This window comes from Euleptes europaea, chromosome 6, assembly GCF_029931775.1.
Source record: "Euleptes europaea isolate rEulEur1 chromosome 6, rEulEur1.hap1, whole genome shotgun sequence".
Taxonomy (NCBI): Eukaryota; Metazoa; Chordata; class Lepidosauria; order Squamata; family Sphaerodactylidae; genus Euleptes; species Euleptes europaea.
Genome location: NC_079317.1, coordinates 54621844 through 54648170, shown reverse-complemented (window position 1 = coordinate 54648170; position 26327 = coordinate 54621844). Strand labels below are relative to the sequence as shown.

At 43.4% G+C, this 26327-nt stretch overlaps 1 protein-coding gene across 1 annotated transcript in view; it reads left to right on the top strand.

The window, feature by feature from the left end:
• RGS6 (regulator of G protein signaling 6) overlaps positions 1-26327 on the top strand; it is a 242709-nt gene that overhangs the window by 161109 nt on the left and 55273 nt on the right. The window contains exons 3-4 of the mRNA XM_056852259.1: positions 24182-24232; positions 25660-25766. Of these exons, the coding sequence (XP_056708237.1) occupies positions 24182-24232; positions 25660-25766 (158 nt within the window). The remainder of the gene's footprint in view (positions 1-24181; positions 24233-25659; positions 25767-26327) is intronic.

The following is a 26327-nucleotide window of genomic DNA, read 5'->3' as shown; positions in this document are numbered from 1 at the left end:
AGGTGAGTCTTGCTGGTTGCCAGCCTATGCTGGCAACAATTTAGGACAGATATAAGAGTGCTTATGTTTGATGAAATAAATTAATTTCTTTGCTTTGTGATGGAGTTTGGCCAGTCTGTTTTTAGAGTGGTGCTTCAAGGGTTGTTATAGCTTTCTTTTCAGTTTGTGAATAAGTCCTGAGGTATTTACTTTCTGGGAAATCTCGAGCGTTGTTCCTATACAAAACATTCTTGGAAGTCAGCAGGTATAGTTCTTTTTCTCATAGGTGTTGTTGGGGCAGACTGTACATTTATCTTACAGAGACATTTCCCAGTGCACTGCTGCCCTCAGAGGGCCACTGGTGGTCAGGTGCAGAGCCAAGACCCAGCAATTCTGCCAGCATCTCAGGGGCACTTGGTTCACACCCTTTAGCAGCAATGATAGTCCATATCAGCTTATCAGTTAACATATTTTTCACTGCCATCAGTTTGTGGGAGGAAATAATGACTATTGTTGGCACTACTGAATGGAGTGGCCAATGCAACACTAGTTATGACACTAACAAATTACACCAGCCTGCCCTATCTAGCTTGACATTGGCTCCTTGTCTATTTACAGCAGTGGTTCTCACTCTGAAACTCACACAGAGCCACATTTACAATTACCGTCAATCAAAAGAGCCACCTTTACTTCTATTCCTGGCAGGAGGCCTGCTCCTCAGGGGGGCTTCCTTGTAGCCTACCCATTCCTCCAGTGGTACTCTTTTCAATGTGGGAACCAACTATTAACCACAAGCCCCAACAGCCAAGGGCCTTGCCCACTTTCCTAAAATATGGTGCAGGTGCAACATAAGGAAAAGGTGCTCAGAAGAGCCACAAATGGCCTGTCAAAGAGCCACGTGTGGCTTCCAAACCACTGAGTTGTTATCATTTATTTACAGTCATAAATTAAAGTGGTGGTTTTAATCTTTCAAAGCCTGAAATGACCTAGACCCGGGTTACTTCTGAGAGTGCTTCTTACATACGCGCCTCCTCACTTACTAAGGTAATCAGTGAATCAGAAGAGGCCTTGCTTTGTACCCTGTCTAGTCAGACTGGTGGAGATGAGGAGCAGAGCCTTCTCCATCATAACACCCAGGACATAGAACTCCCTCCCCGTGGAAGTGTGTAACTGCAAGGTCTGTGATATTTTAGTAAGGTTGTCAAGCTAGTGTTTATTATGGCGAGCTTTTGTGGGTGAGAGTTCAGATTTGTAAATCACTGCTGCACATATTACTTTTTGTTGTAGATTAAGACTGTAATCCTTGTCATATCAATTTACTGCTGAGCAGATAGGCATAGGATTGCTCTGTAAGTTGTTGAACATATAAATTATTTTACTGATGGCTGTGGTTTTATTTATCTACAATATTTATATCTCACCCCTCCACTTATTAAATATTCAAGACAGCTTACATAAAATAGAATAATTGTAATATAAGCAAAAACCATGTCATTCATAAAACATCTACATCAATAAACATTAAAAACACAGTGACAGCAGCAAGAGCAAAAATATCAGGGCAAAAAAAGCAGAATTCACCCAGGTCCAAAGGCTCTTTTGGAACAAATAGGTTTTAACAGGAAATTGGAATAAACTTTACAAGGCAAAGAATTCCACAGCCTGGGGGCAGCAACAAAAATATCCCACCCTGGCTAACCTCACCTTTGAAAATACAGTCTCAGGAAGCAGGGGTTCCACCAACTAGAGTTGTCAGCCAGTCACTGGCAACTGGTGGGTGGGTTCAGTTGGGCAAAGAGGTGGAAATGGCATTGCACAATGCTGCCATGTCATTTCCAGCTGGGGAAAAAAACAGAAGTGCTGCTCTAGGAATCTTACAACAAAAAGGTGAAACTAAGGTTGCCAATGATAGTTACAATGGAACAAAACACAGCAACCCAGGCTTACAACTATAAATCACACAATATTATTTATGTACAAAACTTTTTCTGCCTCTCCATTTCCTCCCACTGCTGATTTGAGCAGCAGCAGGCAGGATCACTAAAAACCCTCCCGCTGGAAGTAGGTAAGTGGCATCCCTACCCACCAGCTGATCTCAGTTTCCAGGCAGGGTCACAGAAATGGAAGTGGTATCAAACAATGAGGAACTTCAGCAGTGCAATCCTAAGGACACTTCCTGGAAGTAAACCCCACTGAATAGACCTCAGTTGGATTCTGAGCAGACCTGCTTAGAATTGCTCTCTAAAAGTTAAAAACACACTTTGAACGGTGTGTGGAAGCATATACAAGGCCTAGGGTTGCCACCCTCCAGGTACTGGCGGCACGAGGGCTCAAATACACAGCCACACTGGAAATTTAACAAAAGTGATATATTATGCTGAACTGCATTACCTCATGCATAAACAGTACAGAACAGAAATGAAAATAAATATGCTCGGCACAAAAGAGAAACAACAACGAAAATGGGGCAGAATGCTCCCAATGTGACCAATAACAATCAAAATGCACGGGGTGTTCCCGTCATCAAAGTCCAAGCGTAAATTAAGCATAAAATAAGGTTTAACCTTATTGCACACAGGACGCCAAGAAAATATTACTCCAACAGGAATCCCGCTTAATTTACGCTTTCCAAACCCTTATCCCTAAGGGTCTGAATAACGAGTTTGACCTGTCATGTTTCATTTGAAATACTCCTTCCCTCAGGATGGCACTCTTTCATTCATCGATTTCCTTCTAGGTGATGTCCCTTTAAAAGTTTCTACATGTTAAGTGGATTCCAGATTTAAACCCCTCCCTACACTTACCTTTACCGCAGATTCTAAGACAATGTGACACTAGATGATGATTCTTGGGTAAGCTCAATTTCTATATCATGTTCATGATTGTGTATATATGTCATTGGTATTTTATTTTTTAATCATTCACTTCACAGCTGACGGTCTTCGGGACAACTTGCTTATTACCAAAATTGGATTAAAAGCTTTAGTTGCCTTATAATTTTGGAGCTGAAGAAAGCCTATGAAACGTGCACCAACGACTAGCCACACGTTCTCCTTTGTTTCTTCCTTTGGACTTCAGTTAGTCACCACGGACTTTTTGAACTTGTGACTTGGACTTTGATGACGGGAACACCCCGTGCATTTTGATTGTTATTGGTCACATTGGGAGCATTCTGCCCCATTTTCGTTGTTGTTTCTCTTTTGTGCCGAGCATATTTATTTTCATTTCTGTTCTGTACTGTTTATGCATGAGGTAATGCAGTTCAGCATAATATATCACTTTTGTTAAATTTCCAGTGTGGCTGTGTATTTGAGCCCTCGTGCCGCCATTTTCTTCAACATAGTTAAATACGGCACAGGTGTAATTGTTATTGTAGCATACCCTCCAGGTACTAGCTGGAGATCTCCTGCTATTACAATTTCAATTTCAACCTTTATTGGCATACCATCAAGCAGTGGTAGAAACAATGCCCTTCATACTTCCATACTAGGGTTGCCAACCTCCAGGTACTAGATGGAGATCTCCTGCTATTACAACTGATCTCCCCAATATAAATCAGTTTACCTGGAGAAAATGGCTGCTTTTGCAACTGGTCTTATGGCATCGAAGTCCCTCCCCAAACCCCGCCCTCCTCAGGCTCCGCCCCAAAAACCTCCCGCTGGTGGCGAAAAGGGACCTGGCAGCCCGAACAAGGCCAGTGATGTTGCCATAACTCTGGACTGATGTGTTCATCATGCAAGTCCAGATTAAGACCCTGACCACTATATTTTTTTTATATATATAATAATTTTATTGGTTTTTATAATACAAATTTTCCATGATAGTAAACAACAATAAAAGCAATATGAAATTCAAAATCAAAATTCTAACTCTATGTTGTTATAATTTCTTGAATTCATAACAAAAAAAACAAATTAGAGGAAAATTTATGACTTCCCCATCACCTCTCTCCGCCTCTTAATAAAATATTCATCCCATCGTAATTGGTCTGATCTTAACTGTTATAAATTCATTTAACTTTCATAGAACATTTTCTATTAATCTAAATGATTATAACTCTTACTATTAATTGTATCTTCTAGATCAGATTAATAAGTATTCTTCCATTTTCCCCAGTTTTAATTCATATTCACAGTATTTCATCCAATCCTCCCATTCCCCTAAGAATCGAACTTTGTCTTTTTCATTTAAAATGGCTGTAAGTTTTGCCATTTCCACCAATTCGAACATTTTCCCAATCCAGTCTTTTTTCTCGGGAATTTCTGCCCCCTTCCATTTTGCTGCATAAAGCAGTCTCGCAGCTGTTGTAGCATAAATCAAAAAAGTTCTTTGTATTAACAAGTCGTCAGGTATCATACTTAATAGCATCATTTCTGGTGTTTTGGGTATATTTTTTTGTACTATTAGTCTCAGTTCATTGTATATCATATCCCAAAAGTCTTTAGCTTTATCACAAGTCCACCACATATGGTGAAAGGAACCAATTTCCTTATTGCATTTCCAACATTTGGGGGATGTCACTTTATATATCTTTGCCATCTTCTTAGGTGTTAAATGCCATCTATACATCATTTTATAAATATTTTCTCGAATTGATTGCGCATTTATTCCTTTCAAGTCTTTTGACCAAAGTCTTTCCCATTTGTTTAAAGGAATATCATGTCCAATATTTTGAGCCCAATCAATCATAGTTGGTTTAATTGTCTCCTGCTCACAATATAATGTTAAGAGTAGATTGTACATTTTAGAGATCAATTTCAGATTGTTCTCTAGTAACATCTTGTGGAAAGGGGACTTTTCTTTAGAAAATCCATTTTTCATATCTTGTACAAAAACTGATTTAATCTGACAATATTGCAACCATTGTAAATCCTGTTTGAGAAATTGAAATTCCTTTAATGAACATTTTTCCCCTCCCAATTAATTAATTCCTGGTAGATTATGAATTTGTCCGGTCTAAGTGGTCGAAGTGTTAGCATTTCTTGCGGTGAAATCCACATCGGAGTTGTTGGTTCCAAAATATGTTTGTATTTCATCCAGATGCGCAGTAGAGAGGACCTGATTATATGATTCCTAAATGATGCTTGTATCTTAATTTTATCATACCATAAATAGCCATGCCATCCACTAATATTATTAAAGCCTTCAAGCTCCAATAAACGTGTATTTGATAAGGTTATCCAGTCTTTTAGCCATGTTAAGGCTACCGCTTCAGCGTAAAGTTGAAAGTTTGGTAGTGCTAAGCCTCCTCTAACTTTAAGGTCCACCAGATATCTATAAGCAATCCTCGGTTTTTTCCCTTGCCAGATGAAATTTAAAATGTCTTTCCTCCAAGTATCAAAGTATTTAACATGTGATATTATAGGCAAGTTTTGGAATAAGAAGAGCATCCTTGGTAACACATTCATTTGAATTGTTGAAATACGTCCCAATAGTGACAACTTTTTATTTGACCAAATAATCATATCAGTTTTTATTTTACCCCATAATTTAAGATAGTTGTTGGTTAACAATTCTTTGCTCTTCGCTGAGATCCAGATTCCCAAGTATTTAACTTTATTGGCCTTCTCCCAACCTGTAAACGTACTGAATTCCTGTTGTTCTATTTCTGATAAATTTTTGAATATTGTCTTTGTTTTTTCTTGATTGACTTTAAATCCCGATATTTCCCCAAAGTCGTCCAGAGTCTCTTGTAGTAACTTCATTGATTGTGTTGGGTTTTCCAGAATTAACAGGAGGTCATCCGCGAATGCTCTCAATTTAAATTCATGTTTTTTAATTTTTAGACCACGAATGTCCTCCATACTCCTTAGTTTACAACATAGTGTTTCCAACACCAACAAAAATAATAACGGAGACAAAGGACAGCCTTGTCTAGTTTCTTTCTTAATTTGACAATTTTCCGACATTGATTCATTCACCAAAATTTTCGCATGTTGGGATGTATAAATGGCTGATATACCTTTCAAAAAACGGTCTCCAAAATTAAGACCCTGACCACTATATTTTGAACAAGTCAAACCTTGCAAACATTTTTGAAAGGCCTCCCTGTTAACAGACTGCAGACCTTTCTGAGGGTTCTTCAGAGGCAAGTTGCAGTATATGCATTTTTAAGAAATCAACTTTGTTTTGCAGTGAAAGCAGGGTACAAAATGCTGTTTAGCAAATCATTCAACCTAACTGTAAGTGATTTCATGCTTTTAAGAAAATGTATTTTCATTTTACTTTTACGTGAAAGCCTTGAGAAACCATTTTGAGCAAAAATAAGCCTTGACATTAATAAACTGAATCTCTGCAATTGTTTCAGTGACTTGGCAAAAAAATACTCTTGCTCACATCAGGTTTCACTTGACCTGCAAGAAGCTTTGTAAAATGTTGATGTTAAACCTGTCAGAATGAACAAATCCAATTTATTTAAAATTAGAGTTTTCCTAAATGAAAAGCCCCTGTAAGTGTGCAATCATTCAATTACTCTAGGATAGCCCTGATAAAGTAGATGTGACTCATCTAGCATAGTGGGTCTGAGAACTGCTGCTTTTATATATTAGACACGGATAGTCTGCCATTGAAATTCCTAGCATATGTCGAAATCACATTGGACTATTTTAACAGAAGCATATGCAACATCTACAGTGTGTATATTAATTAATCTTTCTCCCCCTTCCTCCAATTTGATTTTTAAAGCAGGTGTGCAGTAAAATATGACTTTGTAAATTAAACAAAAGAAAGGGAGAGAGGAATCAAAAACTAGCATAATGAGGACCGAACGTACTCCAGGAGCATTGAATGTTGAAAGCAGCAGTGTCAGTTAAAAGTTAAAAAAAATTTTAAAGGAAGCAAAATTAGATGACCGAATCCTTAGAGAGGTTATAGGTCTTTGAGGTGAGATCATCGAGGCAGGAAGATTGCAAAATACTTTATTCCTCCCATGATTCAATGTGAGTCCCCAACCCTGTATCTAATAGTAAAGTGTCTGGCCCTATGAAAGAAGCAAAACTACACCACCCACAAAGTGGGAACCTCAGCATTGGAGGTAACTCTCCAGGAATGCAGATAAAACACTGACTTTTTAAATTAACCAAAAACAAAGGATTGAATAAGATCCAGAATGTTTAATTGGGAGTGATTTAGAAGCAGGGAGGGGGTAATCACCGTTGCCATGTGCCCTCTGGGGGCAGTCCTTGCCCATCAGCACTCCAGCAGCCAACATGTGAACAGAATTTTGTTAAAAATGGCTGTTGGCAACAGCTTGACATCCCTTTCAGGAAAACCCAGAAATGTCACACCTCTCTAAGAATCTCCAGAAACTCTGTGGTTTTACCATAGAGTTTTCATCAACTCCTTGGCATTTTCCTAGGCGTAATTAGCTTGCTTAAGCCCCTGAAAGCTTATAGAATCCTGACTGGGAAAATTGTTCCCTCCTCCCACCTTTTCTTACAGACTGTGTAAGAAACACACAGCTTGTTCCCTTGAACTGCAAAGTTCATGGTTCACTTCCTATCACTAGGGCACTGATACTTGCTCTGTGGCTTGGGAGCCCTCTGTAGCTCTTTGACATGATACCTCTGGTTCATTTGGGCATCATTCCCCACTGTGGTATCCACCATATGTTTCAGGAAGTAGGCAAGGCTGTTGCCTGGTTAGGGTTGCCAATGTCCAGGTAGTAGCTGGAGATCTGCTATTACAACTGATCTCCAGCCGATAGAGATCAGTTCGCCTGGATAAAATGGCTGCTTTGGCAATTGGACTCTATGGCATTGCAGTCCCTCCCCTCCTCAAACCCCGTCCTCCTCAGGCTCTGCCCCAAAAACCTCCCGCCAGTGGCAAAGAGGGACCTGGCAACCCTATGCCTGGTGGAACTTATAGTTGGCATGTGGTTCCCACCCTGAAGCAACTGCCATTCTGAGCATGTCACAGTGAGCATTCCTGAGCTTCAGGCCTCATTGGTTTCTCCGAGTCTTATTCAGGCATGGTGTGGACTCTGCCACCTGTGGCTCCTGCCCTAAACCCCTTAAGAAAGCCATTGTCTTTCAGCCACACATACATAACAAGTTTGTTGTGGCCATATTTGAGATAAGAATTCTAACACTTTGAAACATTGGAAAGAACTTTAGCTAGAAGGGGAAGAAATTGGAGTGAATTTATTAGGCCTCTACAACCCAGTCCCTGCATTTACCTCTCCAGCAAATGGACCATTTATCCAAACCTAAATGATCAAACCCAGCTCTCTAACAAGGATAGTGGAGGTGGGTATGCTTAAACCCTTGGCGCCTTAACCTTTAGCTACCTGTCAGGCATCCCAACCAATCAGCCAGAGTCTGCAGATGGAAGCCCTTTTTGTTGAAGGAGAGCCTTTTAGCACTTGAGCACTCAAAAACTAAAGTTACAGAACTGGGCATTTAATTTGCAGGTTGAAACTTCAGATTCAGTTTCTGGCAGATCTGAAGGAGAACATGAAAAGATTTCATACTCTTTCCCTCCCGACTCTCTAATTAATGTTTCTGGTGCAGTGAGGCTCAAGCCCTCTACATAGCAGTTAAGGGCTTCCTGAGACTCTGATGTCGACAAAAATTCTGTCAAGGATCAAGATAAAAAAAGATTCTTTCTCCCATGGAAAAAGACTGATACGATTCTCTTCCATTGGGGTAGAAACAATACAGCTGCCAATGAATAAGCCGATGCCAGTATGAAACATGGGAGAATGGATCAGGAGCCAATTTCTTCCTTGGAATTTGCACACACACACACACACACACACACACACACACACGAAAAGAAAACAAAGCCAAGAAATTGGCTAATTGTATTATGACATTTCAAAGGTAGCAGTTTTTACAAAACTGAGGGTTTGTCCCACTTTGTGTGTGTGTGTGTGTGTGTGTGTGTGCAGTTGCTGTGTTTGGAAAGATCTATTGTTCTGTAAAAAAAGAGGGGGGCTGCTCACTCATGGCTTCATTGCCCTTCCATGGTCACTCAGGAGCCAGACTTGGAAGGCTTTATCATGCAACCAGTCATATAAATGTACATCAATTATATACAAGTGACTTATGGAAACTGTGCAGGAATGTTTGCTGCCACGTGAAACATTGCTTCCAGGTTGCAGCGAGATCCTTCACTGACCGGACTACAAAGTTCCTGTTCTTTCTCCTTGCCCAGACATGTGGTCAAAACCTGTCTGTTCTTTTATTATAATACAAGGAGGACACTCATATAAATGTACCAAATTCATCTCGATTGACGGCAGAAAGAACTGCTACTATGCAGTCAAGATCCAACATGCATGACATAGAGAGTTCTCATTACTGACACATCCAGTGCTCCTCCCTCTCTCTCTCTCTCTCTCTCTCTCTCTCTCTCTCTCCACTCCCACCCCCCCATATCTTGCTGGCAGCGAATGAAACAATTACCACATGCTGATAGAGAGAGTGAAGCAATTACTGCACTTTCAGATGCAAGTGATGGGATTTTTCATGCAGACATGAGCAGTTATTTACATACATATTACAGGACAGTTGTATGAAACATTTTCAGATGTTATAGCAAAACACGGACTGAAGAGATCCCTTGTCTGCTAGAGTAATTAAAAAGAACAAACAATATCAGTGCTTGTAAACTCTCCACGTTCTATCTTGAGGTCAAACCAAAGATCAGCAATGAAACAGCTGGAAAACTACACAGGAGATATTTCTCCCTTACCCATCCCACTCCAGGACTTAATTCTGTGGGTGGGAAGGCATTAATGCCATTTCCCATATACAGCCACCACCACCCCCCAAAAAATGAATAGGAGCTGGCTTGGGGAGGGAGAGATTGGGAGGTAATGCATTAGACATGGGTTTCTGAAGATGAGAGCAGTGGAAGAACAGCAACCCTTACCTAGATCTCTAGCAGTCTAAAATCTTCATGAAACCTGGGGTAAAGCCAGGAGACTTTGTTCTGTTTACAGCAATAATTTCAGTAATAGGTTTAAGGGAATAACTTGTGAGAAAGAGTCCTCTATTTCCTTGGCCTTGCAATTTGGTTGTCATCTTTGGACCCGTATTTTCCTGGATGTGAGCCATAAATAAAAAGTGTCATAGCAGGGAAAAGTGGCTTGTAGGGAAGGAGATGCTTTGGGAAAGCTTCTGGTGGGGAGGGGGTTAAGCCCCTCTTCCCTTTTCTACTGTTACCCTACCAAATCATCACCTGGACAAGGATGGGAAGCCATATCATACCTAGATTCCTCAGTCATACCTAGATTTTGAGCATCTGCATCAGAAGATGCTCCCCCAAACACTGAATTCCCAGACAGAGTGAAAATTGACAATGTGTCAGGCTGCTATCTCGGTTTCAGTATTGTTTCTGTGTCGGTACTGTACTGTCTAGCCTCAAGGCCGACCACACATACCAAGGCCTGGGAATACTGCTCCTGGGAAAGTTGCCTCTGTCTGTGTATGCTGATGTTGTATAATCTCCCGCCATTCACTGCCTTATATTATCGTTCGGCTAGTAAGACTCTCATAGCTGCCATAGTTCCCTGTATGCACTGTATTGCCTTTTTGACCAGTAAAAGCCATCTGCTTGGATTCTATACGACTCTGTGGTGATTTCTGGTTCGAAGGGTCAGGAGCTTACATTATGGCAGCTATCTTTCATCTCCTTCATTATACTACTAGTCAGGCTGGAGCCCAGGGGGGTTCGCCTGCCGCTTGGATGGGAGCTGAGAAGCTCTCCGAGTGACCTACTATCCTGGATTCCTCTCGGAAGGACCCCACCCTGTTACAGGACATAGTCGCTGAACTCTTCAGAACTACCCTAGAGGTTTGCCGCTTGAGGGAACTGGTACAGGAGCAGTGACAATCTCTTAAAGGGACTCTCTGGATGTTGACGTCGGAGGATACTGATACTCGTTTAGATCTTCAGGTCTTGGATCAATTACTGGACGATGCCCGGTTGGCAACTGAAGATTTACAAGTACTAACTGGACTTTTGGATAATCTTATTTCTCGAGAGACTCTTTCCTCTAGTTCTATCATGGCAGGAGCCCCGCCGGAGGGTTTTTCCCTGATCCCGGATGCGGCCAGCTGTCAGGCTGAAGCCAAGCGAATCGCTATTCACACTGCTCTTCTCCTTGTGGAATGTACAAAGGACACCCCGGTCGCCACCTTGGCGCAGGCTTTGACCTCGACTTTTGGAGCCGATGCACCTGCACTGGCGGTTCGAATACAACCCTTGCTAGGCGGGGAGTCCGACCCCATACTCTCACTCCTGGAAACAGAACTTTTACCGCGCATTACGGTGGAGGCTGCCCTAAGACTTGAGAACGCCAAAGTTCTTGCGGATAAGGATGCCGCCGAAGCGGCTAAGGTCGCCAGAGAGAGAGAGGCTGCTGACGCAGCCAAGGCGGCAGCAGCAAGGGTGAGGGATCGGGCGAGAACGGATACGCGCCCCAAGGGCACTGTACAAGGGCTATCAGGTCTGTCTTTTTCCCCGGCGTTTGTCCCGTCGCGCGCGACCCAACGCGCACGCCGTTTGGCTGACCGACGTCCAGACTCAGGAGAGTCTGAAGACGAGGATCTTTATGGAGATAGCTCTCAATGGGCCACGAGCTTCCGGACCAGTAAGCCTCATCTCACTGGTGGCCCAAGTGAGGAGGTTCACCTCTTACGAGCCCAGAATCGGGAGCTCTCCGACCGTGTTGATCAACTCCAAGAACTCATGGAATGCATGCTTCAGGATAACAGGCAATTACAACAAACCCTGATAGCCCAAGCACAGCCTGTTCCGATACCGGGTCAGGGGGTGCCCATCCAGCCACCCCAACCACCCGCTAATGTGCCTGCTCCACCCTTGCCTCCCGGAGCTCCCGTTGTTCCTCCGCCCGGACCACCCGTGCAACCGGCCCAACCTGCGCCCGGCCCTTGGAAGCAACTTAAATTGAGGACTACGTACGACGGATCTCTCGAGACTTTGCCTTGTTTCTTGCATCAAGTGGACAGTTATATGCGAGAACAAGGACAACTTTTCCCCACGGAAGATAGCCGGGTGCGTTATGTAGCTTCCCTTCTGACAGGTAAAGCAGCTGACTGGATGGTCCTCCAGTTTGACACCCGCTCTCGAGCTATTCGTTCCCTCAACAACTTCATGACTGCTCTAAGAAGGAGGTTTGAAGACCCCTTCCTGGGGGAAAGAGCCAAAACGGAACTCTTACAACTCAAACAAGGCTCTGCTACAGTTCGAGAATTTGCCGATGAATTTCAACGACTGGCAAGCAAAATTGTAGGCTGGCCCGAAACCACTCTAATTCATCATTTCAGGGAAGCCTTGCACCCTGACGTTCTGAACTGGTCATACATGCGGGGCGATCCCGATACCCTTGAAGACTGGATTCTATTGGCCGAGGAAGTGGAAAGCCGCCGACGCTTTATTTCCCTAGTCCGTCAAAAGCACAAGGAAAAAGGCACCCAAAAGCCGCAATCCAAGGCACCACCGCCCGTCCCACGAAATCCTCCACGTCCGCCCCAGGAACGTGAAGTCCGATTTCAGAGGGGTGCCTGTCTTACTTGCGGAGAAATGGGCCACTTTGCAGCTGTTTGCCCGCACCGCCATGAACTATTTCGTCCCAGCACGACGACCCGCGTCAGAGGTCGTCCACCACGCAGAGGCACCGCGGCCACCCGCAGCACAGCTCCGGGAAGACCCACACCCTCTGCACTCCATGCTGGAGACCCAGCCTCCCTGCCTACTACCAACGACCCCGCCGGGTCTCGGATTACAAGTGCCCCATTGGGGGACAACTTTCCCTCTTCGGATGAGGAAAATCCTTGGAATTCTCTAGCCCTAAACCTGGAATCTCCCCTCGACTTATCAAAAAACGGCTCCGGTCTGTGGTGAATGGAGCGTCTCCACAGACCTCTCAGGATCCTCCTGTTAAACCGAATGCTCCTACCAAAATCAAAGAAGTGGACTCCACCGTCTACGTAGATGCAGTTTTACAACACACTAACGGTGGCCCACAACTACCCGTCAAAGCACTAATCGACTCCGGTTGCTGTCGCACTCTCATAAGCGAAGCCACTTTTGCTGCACTCAGAGCCGAATCTGAGGCTCTACCCGCCCCCGTCCAATTTGCCCAAATGGACGGGAGCCATTTCCAGGGGGGTCCAGTTGATCACCGCACCGTAGGGGTAGCAATGGGAATTGGCTCCCACTGGGAGCAAATAGACTTCACTATAGCCCCTATCCGTTTTGAAGTGGTCTTGGGTATTAACTGGATTAAAGGACATAGTCCCAGTATTAACTGGGAAACAAACACTATCTCCTTCGCCAGCCCCATGTGCAATCAGCACCGGCAGAACTTTGCATTATTATATCCGCCCGTACCAGCACTGGCCTCCGATGTCCCAGCACTTCCAATCCTACCTAATGTGTATCGAGACTTTGCGGATGTCTTCGACCTTAAAGAATGTGATACCTTACCCCCCCACCGGGCCTCCGACTGTACAATTGAGGTGGTCAAGGACTGCACCTTAACCAAAAGTAAGATTTACCCTATGAGCGCTTCCGAGCGCACTGTTCTCCGGGACTTCCTTGACAAAAACCTCGCCAGAGGGTTCATTCGCCCATCGAATGCCCCAAACTCGGCCCCCGCGTTTTTTGTCCGGAAAAAAGAGGGCGACCTTCGTTTATGCATTGACTTCAGAAAACTCAATGCGGTTACCCAAACCAACGCCTATCCTATCCCATTAATATCTGATATTTTGGGACAATTACAGGAGGGCCGGGTGTTCTCCAAGTTGGACTTGGTGGAAGCCTACTACCGAGTCCGCATCCGCGAAGGAGATGAACACCTCACTGCCTTCTCTAGCTGTTTCGGTATGTATGAATTCCTCGTGATGCCGTTCGGATTGAAAGGGGCCCCGGGGGTCTTTATGCAACTCATCAACGAAATCCTTCATGACTTGCTGTATCGCGGGGTGGTGGTTTACTTAGACGACATTCTTATTTATTCAAAAACCATGGAAGAGCATGTAACTCTAGTCCGAGAAGTTCTGCAGCGCCTGCGCGACCACCAACTCTTTGCAAAACTAGCTAAATGCGAGTTTCATCAAAGCCAGCTCACATTTCTAGGATACATAATCTCCCACCAAGGTCTTCGCATGGACCCTGTCAAAGTCCAAGCCGTACTCGATTGGAATCCTCCCACCAACCGCAAGCAAGTGCAACAGTTTTTGGGATTTGCAAACTTTTATCGAGGATTCATTCCTAACTTTGCACAAGTGGCCCTACCCATTACTGATCTACTAAAAACCAAAGGGAAAGCAAACACAGCTACCTTACCCTCCGCAAAAATCCTGTGGACTGATCAATGCCAAGCCGCGTTTGTGGCTCTCAAACGCCTCTTCACATCCGAACCCGTACTACAGCACCCGGACCCAAACCAAATGTTTATTGTGCAAGTCGATGCCTCCGATGTAGCTATGGGAGGGGCCCTCCTCCAAAAAGGTCCGGATGGCCTCCTTCACCCGTGCGCTTACTTTTCGAGAAAATTTGCGCACGCACAATTGAACTGGCCCATTTGGGAAAAAGAGGCAGCGGCCGTTCACCATGCCCTGACTCTATGGAGACAATTCTTAGAGGGGTCCAATATCCCCTTCGAGGTTTGGACCGATCACAAGAATCTAGCTGCCCTCACGGGGTCCCACAAACTATCAGCAAAACAACAACGTTGGGCTGAATTCTTCGCTCAGTTTCGTTTCGTCCTAAAACATGTTCCCGGGAAACAAAACATTCTCGCAGATGCCCTCTCCCGGTTGCCACAATACCCGGTAAAACTCGAGAGACCAACTGACTCTCTGTTCACCCCTACGCAAAGGGGAACCCTTCCTGTACTGGCCGTGCAAACCCGATCTCAGCAACAGCACCCCAGATCCAGTTCTCCAGCACCTCCAACCCGAGCGACTACCCAACCGCCCTCGCAACAACAACGAACCGACGGTTCCACTCCTCCAACCCCCCCGGCTGCCCTACCGCCTACAATCTGCGCACCACCGCACGTAAGCACTACCCCCATAGCGGGTCCTCAGACTACTATAGCCGGGGGGGGGTTCCCGCCAAGGTTCCCATCTCCGAATCCTTTTTAAATACCCTTCGGAACCACTGCCTCTCCGAACGCTCCACTCACACCCTACCCCCTGGGGTAATAGAACAAGGAGGCTCATGGTACAAAGACTCTAAATTGTATGTGCCCAAGGCACTTCGAAAAGAAGTCTTACACTTAGCTCATGGAGTAAAAACAGCTGGACACTTTGGATTCCTAAAAACTCTCCACTTATTGCGCAGACAATTTTGGTGGGGGGGGCATGCGTTCCGACGTTGACTCTTTTATTCGCAGCTGCCCTGTTTGCGCCACAGTGAAGCGATCACAAGGCAAACCCCCGGGGCTACTGCAACCTCTAGAAACACCCACCAGACCATGGGAAGTGATTGCTATGGACTTTATGACTGATCTCCCTCTCAGCGGGGGAAAAACTGTGTTATGGGTTGTTACTGATTTGTTTTCCAAGCAAATCCATTTAGTTCCATGCGCAGGGATCCCCTCTGCTCAAAAAATGGCCCGCCTCTTCGTTACACATATCTTCAAATTACATTCGTTTCCGCGCAAAATAATCTGTGACCGCGGCAGTGGCTTTGTTTCCAAGTTTTGGAAAGCATTCCTCAAGTTGGTGGGGGTTGAACAAGGATTGTCTACTGCATACCATCCTCAAACCGATGGTCAAACTGAACGTGTAAATGCTGTCCTCGAGTGTTATTTACGCTGTTATGTAAACTACCACCAAGATAACTGGGTAGAACTGTTACCTTTTGCAGAATATGCCTACAATAATGCTGTACATCAATCTACAGGTTTTAGCCCATTCTATGCAGTGTATGGACAGGATTTCGGTCCTGTTACGCCCGAAAATAATGTGGAGGGGGAGGGAGATCCTGACGTTGCTTCCTGGGCACACACCCTCCGTACCACTTGGCCTTGGCTCGTTAGCAATCTCGACCGAGCCAAGCGCAAATACAAAGCACAAGCTGATAAGCATCGTTCCCCGGGGGCGAACTGCGAGTGGGTAAATTGGTCTATCTTTCCACCAAAAACCTACGTTCCACCCGTCCGTGCCTTAAACTCAATGCTAAATTCATTGGCCCTTTCCCAATCACACGGATCATAAATCCTGTCACGGTGGAATTAGCTCTCCCGAAAACTCTGAGGCGTGTGCATCCCGTTTTCCACATTAGCCTCCTGAAGCCCCATACGGCCTCTCCACAATGGCATCCCGATCAGCCCCCCGAACAGCCCATTATGGTGGGGGGGGAAGAGCACTTCGAGGTCTCCAAAATCCTTGACTCCCGTGTTCACCATGGCAACCTACAGTACTTGGTCCGTTGGAAGCACTTCCCCCCTGCCTACGATGAGTGGGTTCGTGCACGAGATGTCTCCGCCCCCAAACTAATTGATGCCTTTCACACTGCCTACCCGGACAGACCATCCCCCTTGCCGACTGGGAGGGGGCCTTAAGGGGAGCAGGATGTCAGGCTGCTATCTCAGTTTCAGTATTGTTTCTGTGTCGGTACTGTACTGTCTAGCCTCAAGGCCGACCACACATACCAAGGCCTGGGAATACTGCTCCTGGGAAAGTTGCCTCTGTCTGTGTATGCTGATGTTGTATAATCTCCCGCCATTCACTGCCTTATATTATCGTTCGGCTAGTAAGACTCTCATAGCTGCCATAGTTCCCTGTATGCACTGTATTGCCTTTTTGACCAGTAAAAGCCATCTGCTTGGATTCTATACGACTCTGTGGTGATTTCTGGTTCGAAGGGTCAGGAGCTTACACAATGGCAGCTTGATTGAAGCACTTACCACAGCTGCAAACTGATTCATCTGATGCTTCCCTAGCACATGCATTTTTGTTTTTGCCATCTGAGAGGTAAGACAAAAATAAAAGTTGAAAATTAAAAACACGAAGTTTGTAGTAAATAAAATAAAGTGTTGATTCCAGTAACTAATAAATAAATACAGTGGTTCTATAAACATTTCTTGCCTATAGGTTTCTTTCTCATGAATACTTAATTTATTCATAAATATCATATAACATATTTTCTGAAGCCATTCATTCATATTTGGAAACATCCCTCACCCAAAATTTAGCAATTAAAATTGTAGCTGCTGCTAACATACTTACCCCAGTATTCTGTATTTATATGGTACTGATGAAGATAAAATTTCTAAAAGAACCAGCCTTCAGTTTTTATTTATCAGTTTACTCAGAATCTTGCTTATACATTTAAATATTTTGTCTTAGTAAACTTGAACCTCCAAACAATTCCACCAGATATGCAAGAACATGCCAGACTTCTTATCATGTCTTCAATATTTATGCTAGTCTATATAGCAGTTTAGTCCTGTTTTCTTTAAACCCCACATGTAGCAGGATTTTGATTAAATCACAGGTTTTCTTTCTGATTTATCATGTTTTTGTGTAGTGGTGAGCTCATATAAGGTTCTTCTGTTGGTCAATCTGATTGCATAAGGTTTTTCTTTTCTCTTTGACAGTTAATTAAAACGGTTACCGAAATATTAGATTTATCGTTTTTAATTGAGATTAACAGTTAAGTTTGGCCTTGTTTAAAAAGATGAATACATAACAGATGTATTTTAGATACACCTGTTCAATTATCTCATCAATAGTTAAGAGCCAATAATTTATCTAGATCAGGGCTTCTTAAACTTTTTCCACTTGCGACCCCTTTTCGCCTGAGAAATTTTTACGTGACGCTGGGTATATAAGTACATAAAATAGGTATACAAATCAAACATTTACTTACAATAAATAATACAGAAATTTATTTTAAAACAACTCTTTGATACACGTATAATTTTACCATTTATTAAAGATGAAAACAAATTTGCATACTAATGAGATGGATGTGCTTGTTTCGCAACCCCCACATTCAGTTACGCGACCACATATGGGGTTGCGACCCACAGTTTAAGAAGCTTTGATCTAGCTAATGATCTCATGTTTAAATTCGGAAGATTTAGCATAAGATTGCTGTTTTTCTATATAACTGCAGATGATGTGATAAGCAAATCAGATTTCTCTGGATTGAACACTCAGAACATATTAGGTTAGATTTCTGTTTGCATGTGTGACTTGGGTTTATAGAAAAATTCCTAAAACAGTTTTAGATAATCTGAAATCTCGTTTGCTTTAAAATTCTACTTATTCAAATATGGTTGACAAATCTTAGGAGATTTGACTTTATTGGCACTTGTTTTTGAAGTTGCTATAGGGTTAATTTTCACATGCTTGTATTTTCTAATGTTTTGTCTAATAAAGAGAATTGTTTCTTTTTTCAATAAGAGATAGTAACTCCCTGAAGGTTCTCTGCATGACTTGCTAGTGAGAGCTCAAAGAACAGAACTCACAATTAATTCATTTGTACTATCAAAGGTAAGGGTTGCAAACAACTTTATCTGATAGATCCCAGAGATATCTGGGGACAGATAGTTTAAAGAACAATTCTTAGAGCTCAATCCTGAAGGGGGGAGTAGATCCTCAGAGGCTTCTTGGCTACTGCAGAGCCTAAAAAAGCATTTAAAAAATAAAATTACAGAAAAAGTGAAATGCCCCACTGAAAGAGGGAAATGCCCCACCCCAAAAAAGTGACCAGCCCCACCACTGCTCAAGGGGGTGTTCCCAGGGCGAAAGGGCTGTGGAAGCTGCCTAAAGGCAGCTCCGCCCCAGGAATGCCCCCCTACACTGCCGGCGTGGCTGTGCTGGCAGCGGGGGCCGGTGGTGCCTGGACGCTGGGGTGTTTGTCCCCGCGCCAGCGTAGGTGCCACCTTATTCCATTATAAGGTGGCACTTGCACCAGCACGGGGTCACATGGGCTCCAAAGGTGCTTCCCCCCCTTCAGGAATGGGCTGCTGAAGAACTAATTGGTCTAGATGCTGGATGTGAGAGCATATTATTTCGTGACCTATATTTTTCGTAAGGTGTACTTTATTTTATGCAGCTTGCACGATTGTTATGTTGACATAGTGACAGACAGATCTCTTTCCCATTTTTCTCTGAACATTAATACTGGCCTGCTTTTATGCTCTTTGCCCATGGTCAGAATAATTTGAAACAAAACTAGCCTATGAGACAACTGTTTTGATTGGGCAAAGAGTACAGCTCCCCCTAACATGCATCCTTTTTGCCTGTGACAGCTGCCTCCCCCACCCCTGTGGCCTAAGAAACCTTCAAAGGCAGGGGGAAAACAACCTTAGAGACCTTTAACTGCTGCTATTCAGATATCCTGAATAAACCAGAATGTTATCAGGTGTATTCAGGATTGGATTAACCGGCTTTGCTAGGGAATTCTCTAATGTGTTTTCAGCTCGGGTAAAATATTCATGTCACATATATTTGAGTGCACATCCCTAGTTGTATTTATTTACATAGTTGTGTTTTTGTAAATTTGTATACCTTTATGATAAAAAATTTTAAAAGAAAAGTGTGTTATTCAAAGTAATAATAGGGATAGCAACATATTTGTGTATTGAACCAAGCTGTATAAAATTGAAAATATTGAACTCTTCAGTTCAGTTATATACATTATAGCAAATTAATTATGGACAAAACTGAACAAAAACATATGTTATATATGTCTACAGTGTACATAGGAATTACCGTATCACTAATTCCAAAAGAGAACTATGACAGATGCTTTATTTTCATTTATATAAAGGTCAAAATATTTGGCACACAACAGGCTTAAAATGATTTTATTTGTCTCCTTTGAGGGGAAATTAAAGGGCAGGTTAATAAAGTATTGCAACAGGAATATGGCTTGTAACAGAACAACAGGATTGATTTCTCTTGGCAGTCACTGCTTTGTTTCATAAACATAAGTTTCTTCAAATAGTAGTTCTTAAGAAGGAGGAATTAGGAACATATACCCAATTTCCCAGCTTTGCTCTTCAAACTGGCATGGGATCACTCTTTTCACTAGAGCTATTTCCCATTACACACCTAGGGATCACCCTCTCAACACAAGAGCTATTTCCTTTTATAACTTTTATGTTTCCTTTTATGTTTCCTTCTTGATTCTAAACCAAAGCATACTCCCCTCACTCCAGAGGAGAATCCTCTACAAACAACTTGCAGCTAACTCCACTGTCTCCAACTCCATCCGTTAACAGCTCTCTTTCAACTGTCTGTTCCCAACTGTCATTTTTTTAACTGCCATCCTTAGAATGCCATTCAAACTCCCTGTCAATCAAGGGGTTCTATGACCAGACAGTTCATCAGAATGCAGCTGACCATAAAAAGAACATATTCCATACTTCCCCCCCCCCCAGAAAATTATTATTTTCTTATGTAGGAAAAACTTGGGAGAAGTCCATTTTTAAAAGCCCTTCTCCCAATATTTCTGGGGTCTCCCCCGACATTGAAATCTCTGGGGATATATTAATTGGTGGAACATTCTTTGTATTCTCGGGTGCCCTCTAATGGCCACATGTGGCTATGATTGCATTTATAAAATGTGGCTCTTACGATGGACTGGCAGGGCAGGCTCAGGTCTGGAGGAGGTGGAGATGTGGCTGCAGGTGAGGGCTCTGATGACAGGAAGCCCAGACATGGGGCGAGGCTTGCAAGGAGCAGCTAGAGGGTGGGCCAGGTACAAGCTAGGATGGGCTCAGAGGACCAGTAATCCTCTCACATGGGCAACTGGGTCTGGCCAAGGAGGAGAGGCCAGAGTTGGGAAAAGGTGGGACGGTAGGTAGAGGCAAGCAGGCTCCCGCGTTAGGGATTGGCTGAGATGACAGCCAAAGTGGGACCCAAGCCAGGATTGGGAGACAGCCAGGGCAAGTGGAGATGCAAATGGGCAAGTGGCTTATAAGCAGGCTCCTGACAATGGCTGAGGAGGAAGGGCCAGGCTCAGCTCAGGGCTGTGGGAGTTGTTGCCTAGGGAAGAGAGGAACAAGGTGAAGCAGCCCCTCTACTCCCCAGTCTAATGCCTAAGGAGACCCGCTTGCAGCAAGGCCAGCAGAGACAGGGCAGGAGAAGCACTACAGCCAATCACTTGTGGACTTTGCAGTATAACCCCATCTTCCTAAAAGCGGTGGATTGCACTAGGTGGACCACAAAAGTAGTAACTCTTTCAGTTGTGGCTCAAGTCTATTAAATCTGTTATTTCTTGCCGTCTCTCAGACTTGATCTTTCCATTTCATTTTCTCTTCCCTTCACTGCCTTGGCATTTGTCATCCTGACAAGCACTTGTCTTCAGAAAACACAAGGTGCCATTTACAAGGAACATTGGGACCTAATATATAAAAAAGGAAATAGGTGGAATTATAGAGCTGTTATCCTGTCTCTGCGATACTTTGTTAGACGAATGGCCATCCTTATGGCTCCAATCAGATTCATGGTTCTGTCAATGTTATATAACCACCTATTGCTTCTGGAAAGACTGCCTGGTTGCAATGCAACACTGGTCCAGTAAAGAATGGAATAAGCAGATCTCTTATTCACTTTTGTCGTTTGCACAGAAGTGAATCTATATAGAGTGTAAAGTGGGAAAGAGCAGATTTTGTGCATGCTTATGCTCCATGCTGCCTGAAGAGGTAAGGTAAGGAAGGCTCCCACACTCTGTAGACAGAACCACTGAAGAGGGCATTTTCATAAAAGGAACAGAGATGTAATGAAGTGGAATTCTGCAGGAAGGGCACGTTCTGTTTAGGTAATAAGGTCTTAATTTAATTGCCTGTGAAATTTTAGGCAGCTATTTTTCCTCCTCCTCCCTTTATACTGCATTGTTTATTAGATGTGTCATCGTATCTGTACTTCAGTTTTCTGTAAGTATGAAATCTAGTTTATTGGATCATTGTTCTCTAAGTGTGAAATCAAGTTTATGCAAGATATTATACTGATTCTATTTCATTGTTCTTTAGTTCATATAATCCAGTTTTATTGTATCCTTAATTCCGTTAAGTATTCTGGGTTTTTTTGCCATGGTCTGAAATCTGCCTTGAGTTTGTACAAGAAAGGCGTACAAAAATGAATAAATAAAAAGATTTTTCTACTAGCTATAATAACTTGAACAAACAAGAGCGAAAAAGATATGTGATATCCACACATGTTATCTGACCCTTTGTTCAGTGCTGTTGGAAAACAGGTCCCCCCCCCCGCTGCTTTTCCAAAGCAATATGATGCATTCACACACCTCCTGGAGTTTCCATGGCTTTTCTCTGATTTGTCTCAAACCTGCCTTGCTCCAAAGTTTTGGGAAAGATCATAGTAAAGCTTGGATTAATGCTGTGTGGGTAGGATACTTCAGATTTTCCTGTTTACAATCAAGTCGTTTTCCTTGTCCCTGTTCCCTGCGACAACCATTTCCTCCCCCTGCCACTGGGGACGGGGTACAGTGTCAGCTACTGTTGTAACTATGCTTAAGATAGCACTGTAAATGCTACTTTCCTGAATGGTTAAGAAAAGCACCACAGCTAGCATGTTTAAGAGCAGGTTCAGGGAGGCAGGGATCGTATGTGTATGTGTAAAGTGCCATCAGGTCGCAGCCAACTTATGGTGACTGCAGCAAGGGGCTTTCAAGGCAAGTGATTCAGCCAAGGTAGTTTGCCGTTGCCTTCCTCTACAGGGTTTTCCTTGGAAGTCTCCCTTCCAAGTAACAACCCTGCTTAGCGTCCGAAATCTGACAGGATCAAGCTCTACCGTGCTGACTTCCCTCCCGCTGGGAACATACTGATACTAAAAAGGGTCATGGTGGATAAGTTCAGCCCCAGAAGATCATTTGCTCTGGTGGCTAAGAGATAAGGAGGCTGTGGACCTCTGAAGAATTACATCTTTAATTAGTGCCCAGGGGAATTTGGCAGTTGGAATACCTTGGACATATTGCAGAAATTGTGCTTGTCTGGCTGTTTTTAAAAACAACCCATAAATACAGGGATGCCATATGAAGACGCTAATGTCGTCATATATATATAAGAGAGAGAGAGATGGATTAATGGTGGCTGGGAGTAGGGACAAGGATATGTCTGTCTTCTTGATGAATGCTAGTCAGACACATGAGCATTAGCGATGGCAGTAATTAACAGGGGGAGGAACAGCTTGTCATTATCCCAAGGGTGAGTAATCATTTTTGACGGGTGATAATTAATGGTCTGGCAAAGTCAGCAGAAAGATAATCTGTCAGCTTTGGCAAAAGCTGGGGTATCCTCTGTAAAAGCCTTCCAGTTTCTTGGCAGCTCATAGAAAACCAGTGGCTTTTTAAAAATGCAAGAAATGAAAGGATGGCATCCTAATGTTTATTTTGGGGCTCGTTGACCAATCTTTACAAATCTTAAACTTCAAATGGTTTTGCAGTGAGGGCAACTGGGTGTTTTTTTTGGGGGGGGTTGCTTTTTTGTAAATAATAATTATGGAATCATGTGTTGTGTCCTGTGAAGAAGAACTGAGTGCAGTATTGCTTGGTGGATTTGTCCTTTTGTCTCTGCAAACATGGAGGGTCTGGGATGGCTGAGGAGGGAGCAGTCCGGAGCAGGGGCACTGCAACAGCTGCTGGGTCAAAGGAGTGCTGATCAGGGGTGATGTTTGAGGCTCAGACCCCACCTCAGCTTGTGATCTTGGGCCTCTCACCTTCAGTTTGCCTTATAAAAAATGAATGCTGTAGCAGCAAATTCAGGGCCGCAGGGGCAGAAGAAGAAGAATAGGGTTAGTGCTCAGGGATCAGATCCTGCCTCTGCCCTGAACACACTTTTCAGCCTTGGGAAAGTCACTTCTCTTGTCTCTGAATAGTCTGGCAATCCATTTCAAGAGTGGTCAGCTGAGCACTTCTGGTAAGATTACAAACATAGCAGGAGGGCAGCTACATTTCCCTACTGTTTGCTCCTACCATCTGGTATTCAGGGATATACTGCCTCTGAACAGGAGGGCTCTAGTTAGTTATCACGGTTGATAGGAACACTTTCTACAGACAGAGCTGGGGTGGCACAGGAAGAAGGTGCTTTGGAAGGCAGAATGGAGACATTTGATGACAAGAATGGCTCAGCTGGATGAAACATGCCGCCCTCCCCTCCCCTTTGGGGGTTTCAGCCACCACTGCTGTTGTTAGTTCTTATCATTCATGTGTCCTTTGTATTACAATGCCTTTTTAATTTTTTTAGGTGCTGACATAGTGCAGTGGCTCATGAAGAACCTGAGTGTTGATGATCTAGGTAATTTGGGCTTTTGAATTGTATTTTGGTTGCACGTGCTGTGAAATTCCATAAGCTTTGGATTAAAGTTCAAAATATTGTGTTAACATGACATCCTCAAAAACGGCTTGAGAGATTCAGGCAGTGCTGCTGATTCTACTTTAAGGAAGCAAACCCACAACATGAAAGGGGTCTTGTGATTCTAGTTTGTTAAATGCCATCACTGTGAATACCTTTTTAATGCTGTCTGGAATTCTTCCTTGCATACTTTGGTTGAGAAGAAAGCAGAAGAATAATAAGAGATACAAAGTGCACTCAAAACTGTAGTGGACTGTTCATAACTTTGAAATGGAAATATGGTATATCCCATGTATTCTAGTTTATGCTATCAAAGTATCTAACGCTGGAAGAATTATCCTGTTTTAAGGTTCTTTCAGGGCATAGCAAATGCAGAGACATTTTTAGAAAGGTAACTTAAGGGCTTTAGCAAACTTTTAAATAATGTGGATCAGAAAACCAAATCGATGGAACTACAGATTGGTTCATGCATTTACCAGGCAAACAATCCTCTTCATGTGCAGGCATGTGCTTCCCGCTCCTTCTTGCACATAAGATAAGGTGTGAGGCAGGGACATGCGTAAACCTGATTCACGCAATATTCTACCACCCTCTGTTCTTTTTTTGAGGGGGGGTGGTCCCACCTAACAGGGTTTCACACAGGTAGGCCTTCACATGGAGTACTCTGATTTTACCAAGCGAGCACAGAAACCTCTCCGTTCATATGAAAATGTAATCAAGGTAAGGGCATCCAGGCTTGAAAAACATCCTTTGTGATAGTGTCTAATATCAGATCAGCAGCATATGGATATGATTGTCTGATCTCCTTCCTGAAAAGACCAAATCTTTTTCTTTATAGTTGTGCAGCTGTAGATGGATGCCTTCTTGAGAAATATTTAGGGCTATTTTAATGTAATGGGTTGTCCTTATGGATTCTTCAGGATCTACAAAATCTGAAAGTCTAAGAGCAACATCCAGGCCGGCAGCTCCCCTGTTCTGTGCCCTTACCCCCACAATCCATTACTGCCATTACACTGATTTCAGTTTGCAGTGGAGGCTGAAGTGCTTGAATGGCCACTGTTCAAACCAGCTTCAACCGGGACAGAAGTGCACGGGCTGCTTCTTTAGTTGTCTCTGTTTTGCGTATGTGTGCATGAGACTTGCTTGGTTCAGACTAGATGGCTGGATAATGAAGAGAGGCTTCCACTGTCACTGAATCTGGTTGTCGGAGGAAGGCAAAGCACTCTTGTTCTCTGAGCCTGCCAGTGATGCCATGGTTGGGGATTGTCCAGACACCAAGCAGGGTTCTACCACCAGAGCCTTGGATATGGGCTATCGGTGCTGTAATGCATGGTTGTTTGACAATCTTCTATTTTTTAATAAATTCACAGCTGAAGCAATACACCTGGGAAGTCTCATAGCAGCACAGGGATATATTTTTCCAATCTCAGATCATGTACTTATTTTGAAGGATGATGGGACTTTCTATCGTTTTCAGGTAAGAATGCCATTTTCTCTAGTACTTAAATTACAGGATGGCCAAACATCCTCCTTATTGTGAAGGGTCTTCTGCTTCCTGAATTTTACTTTTCAAGGAGTTCAGTTGTTTGATGTTAGCATAGAAGTGCTTACCTTATGTTATAACCAGCCAGTGTTTCCTGAAGTTAATGGATAGATATGCATAGATGTACTTATTTGGGTGCCCAGTTCCAGTAAGTGTTTTCTTTAAGGAACTTTGTTCCATCTAACTTTGTTCCACTACTGTCTACACCAACTGAGTTCCCTTTTTAAATGGAGATAAACCTGGGACCTTCTGCTTATCACGGACACATGGCCTCTGCCCTCTCATGCTCAGCATTGTTTTTCCAATCATTTTTGTGCAACAACAGCATAGGCACAGTCTTTGGCAGCCCCCAATGTGTTTTAGCAGGAGGCTGTGCTAGGGCTGTTGATTCAGTAAAAACCGAACCAGAAAAATACCGAATAAATGCAAATAATCCTCTGTAGAGATACAATCTCTATGGAGGCACGGGGCGAACTTTCCCACTGTTTAAAGCCC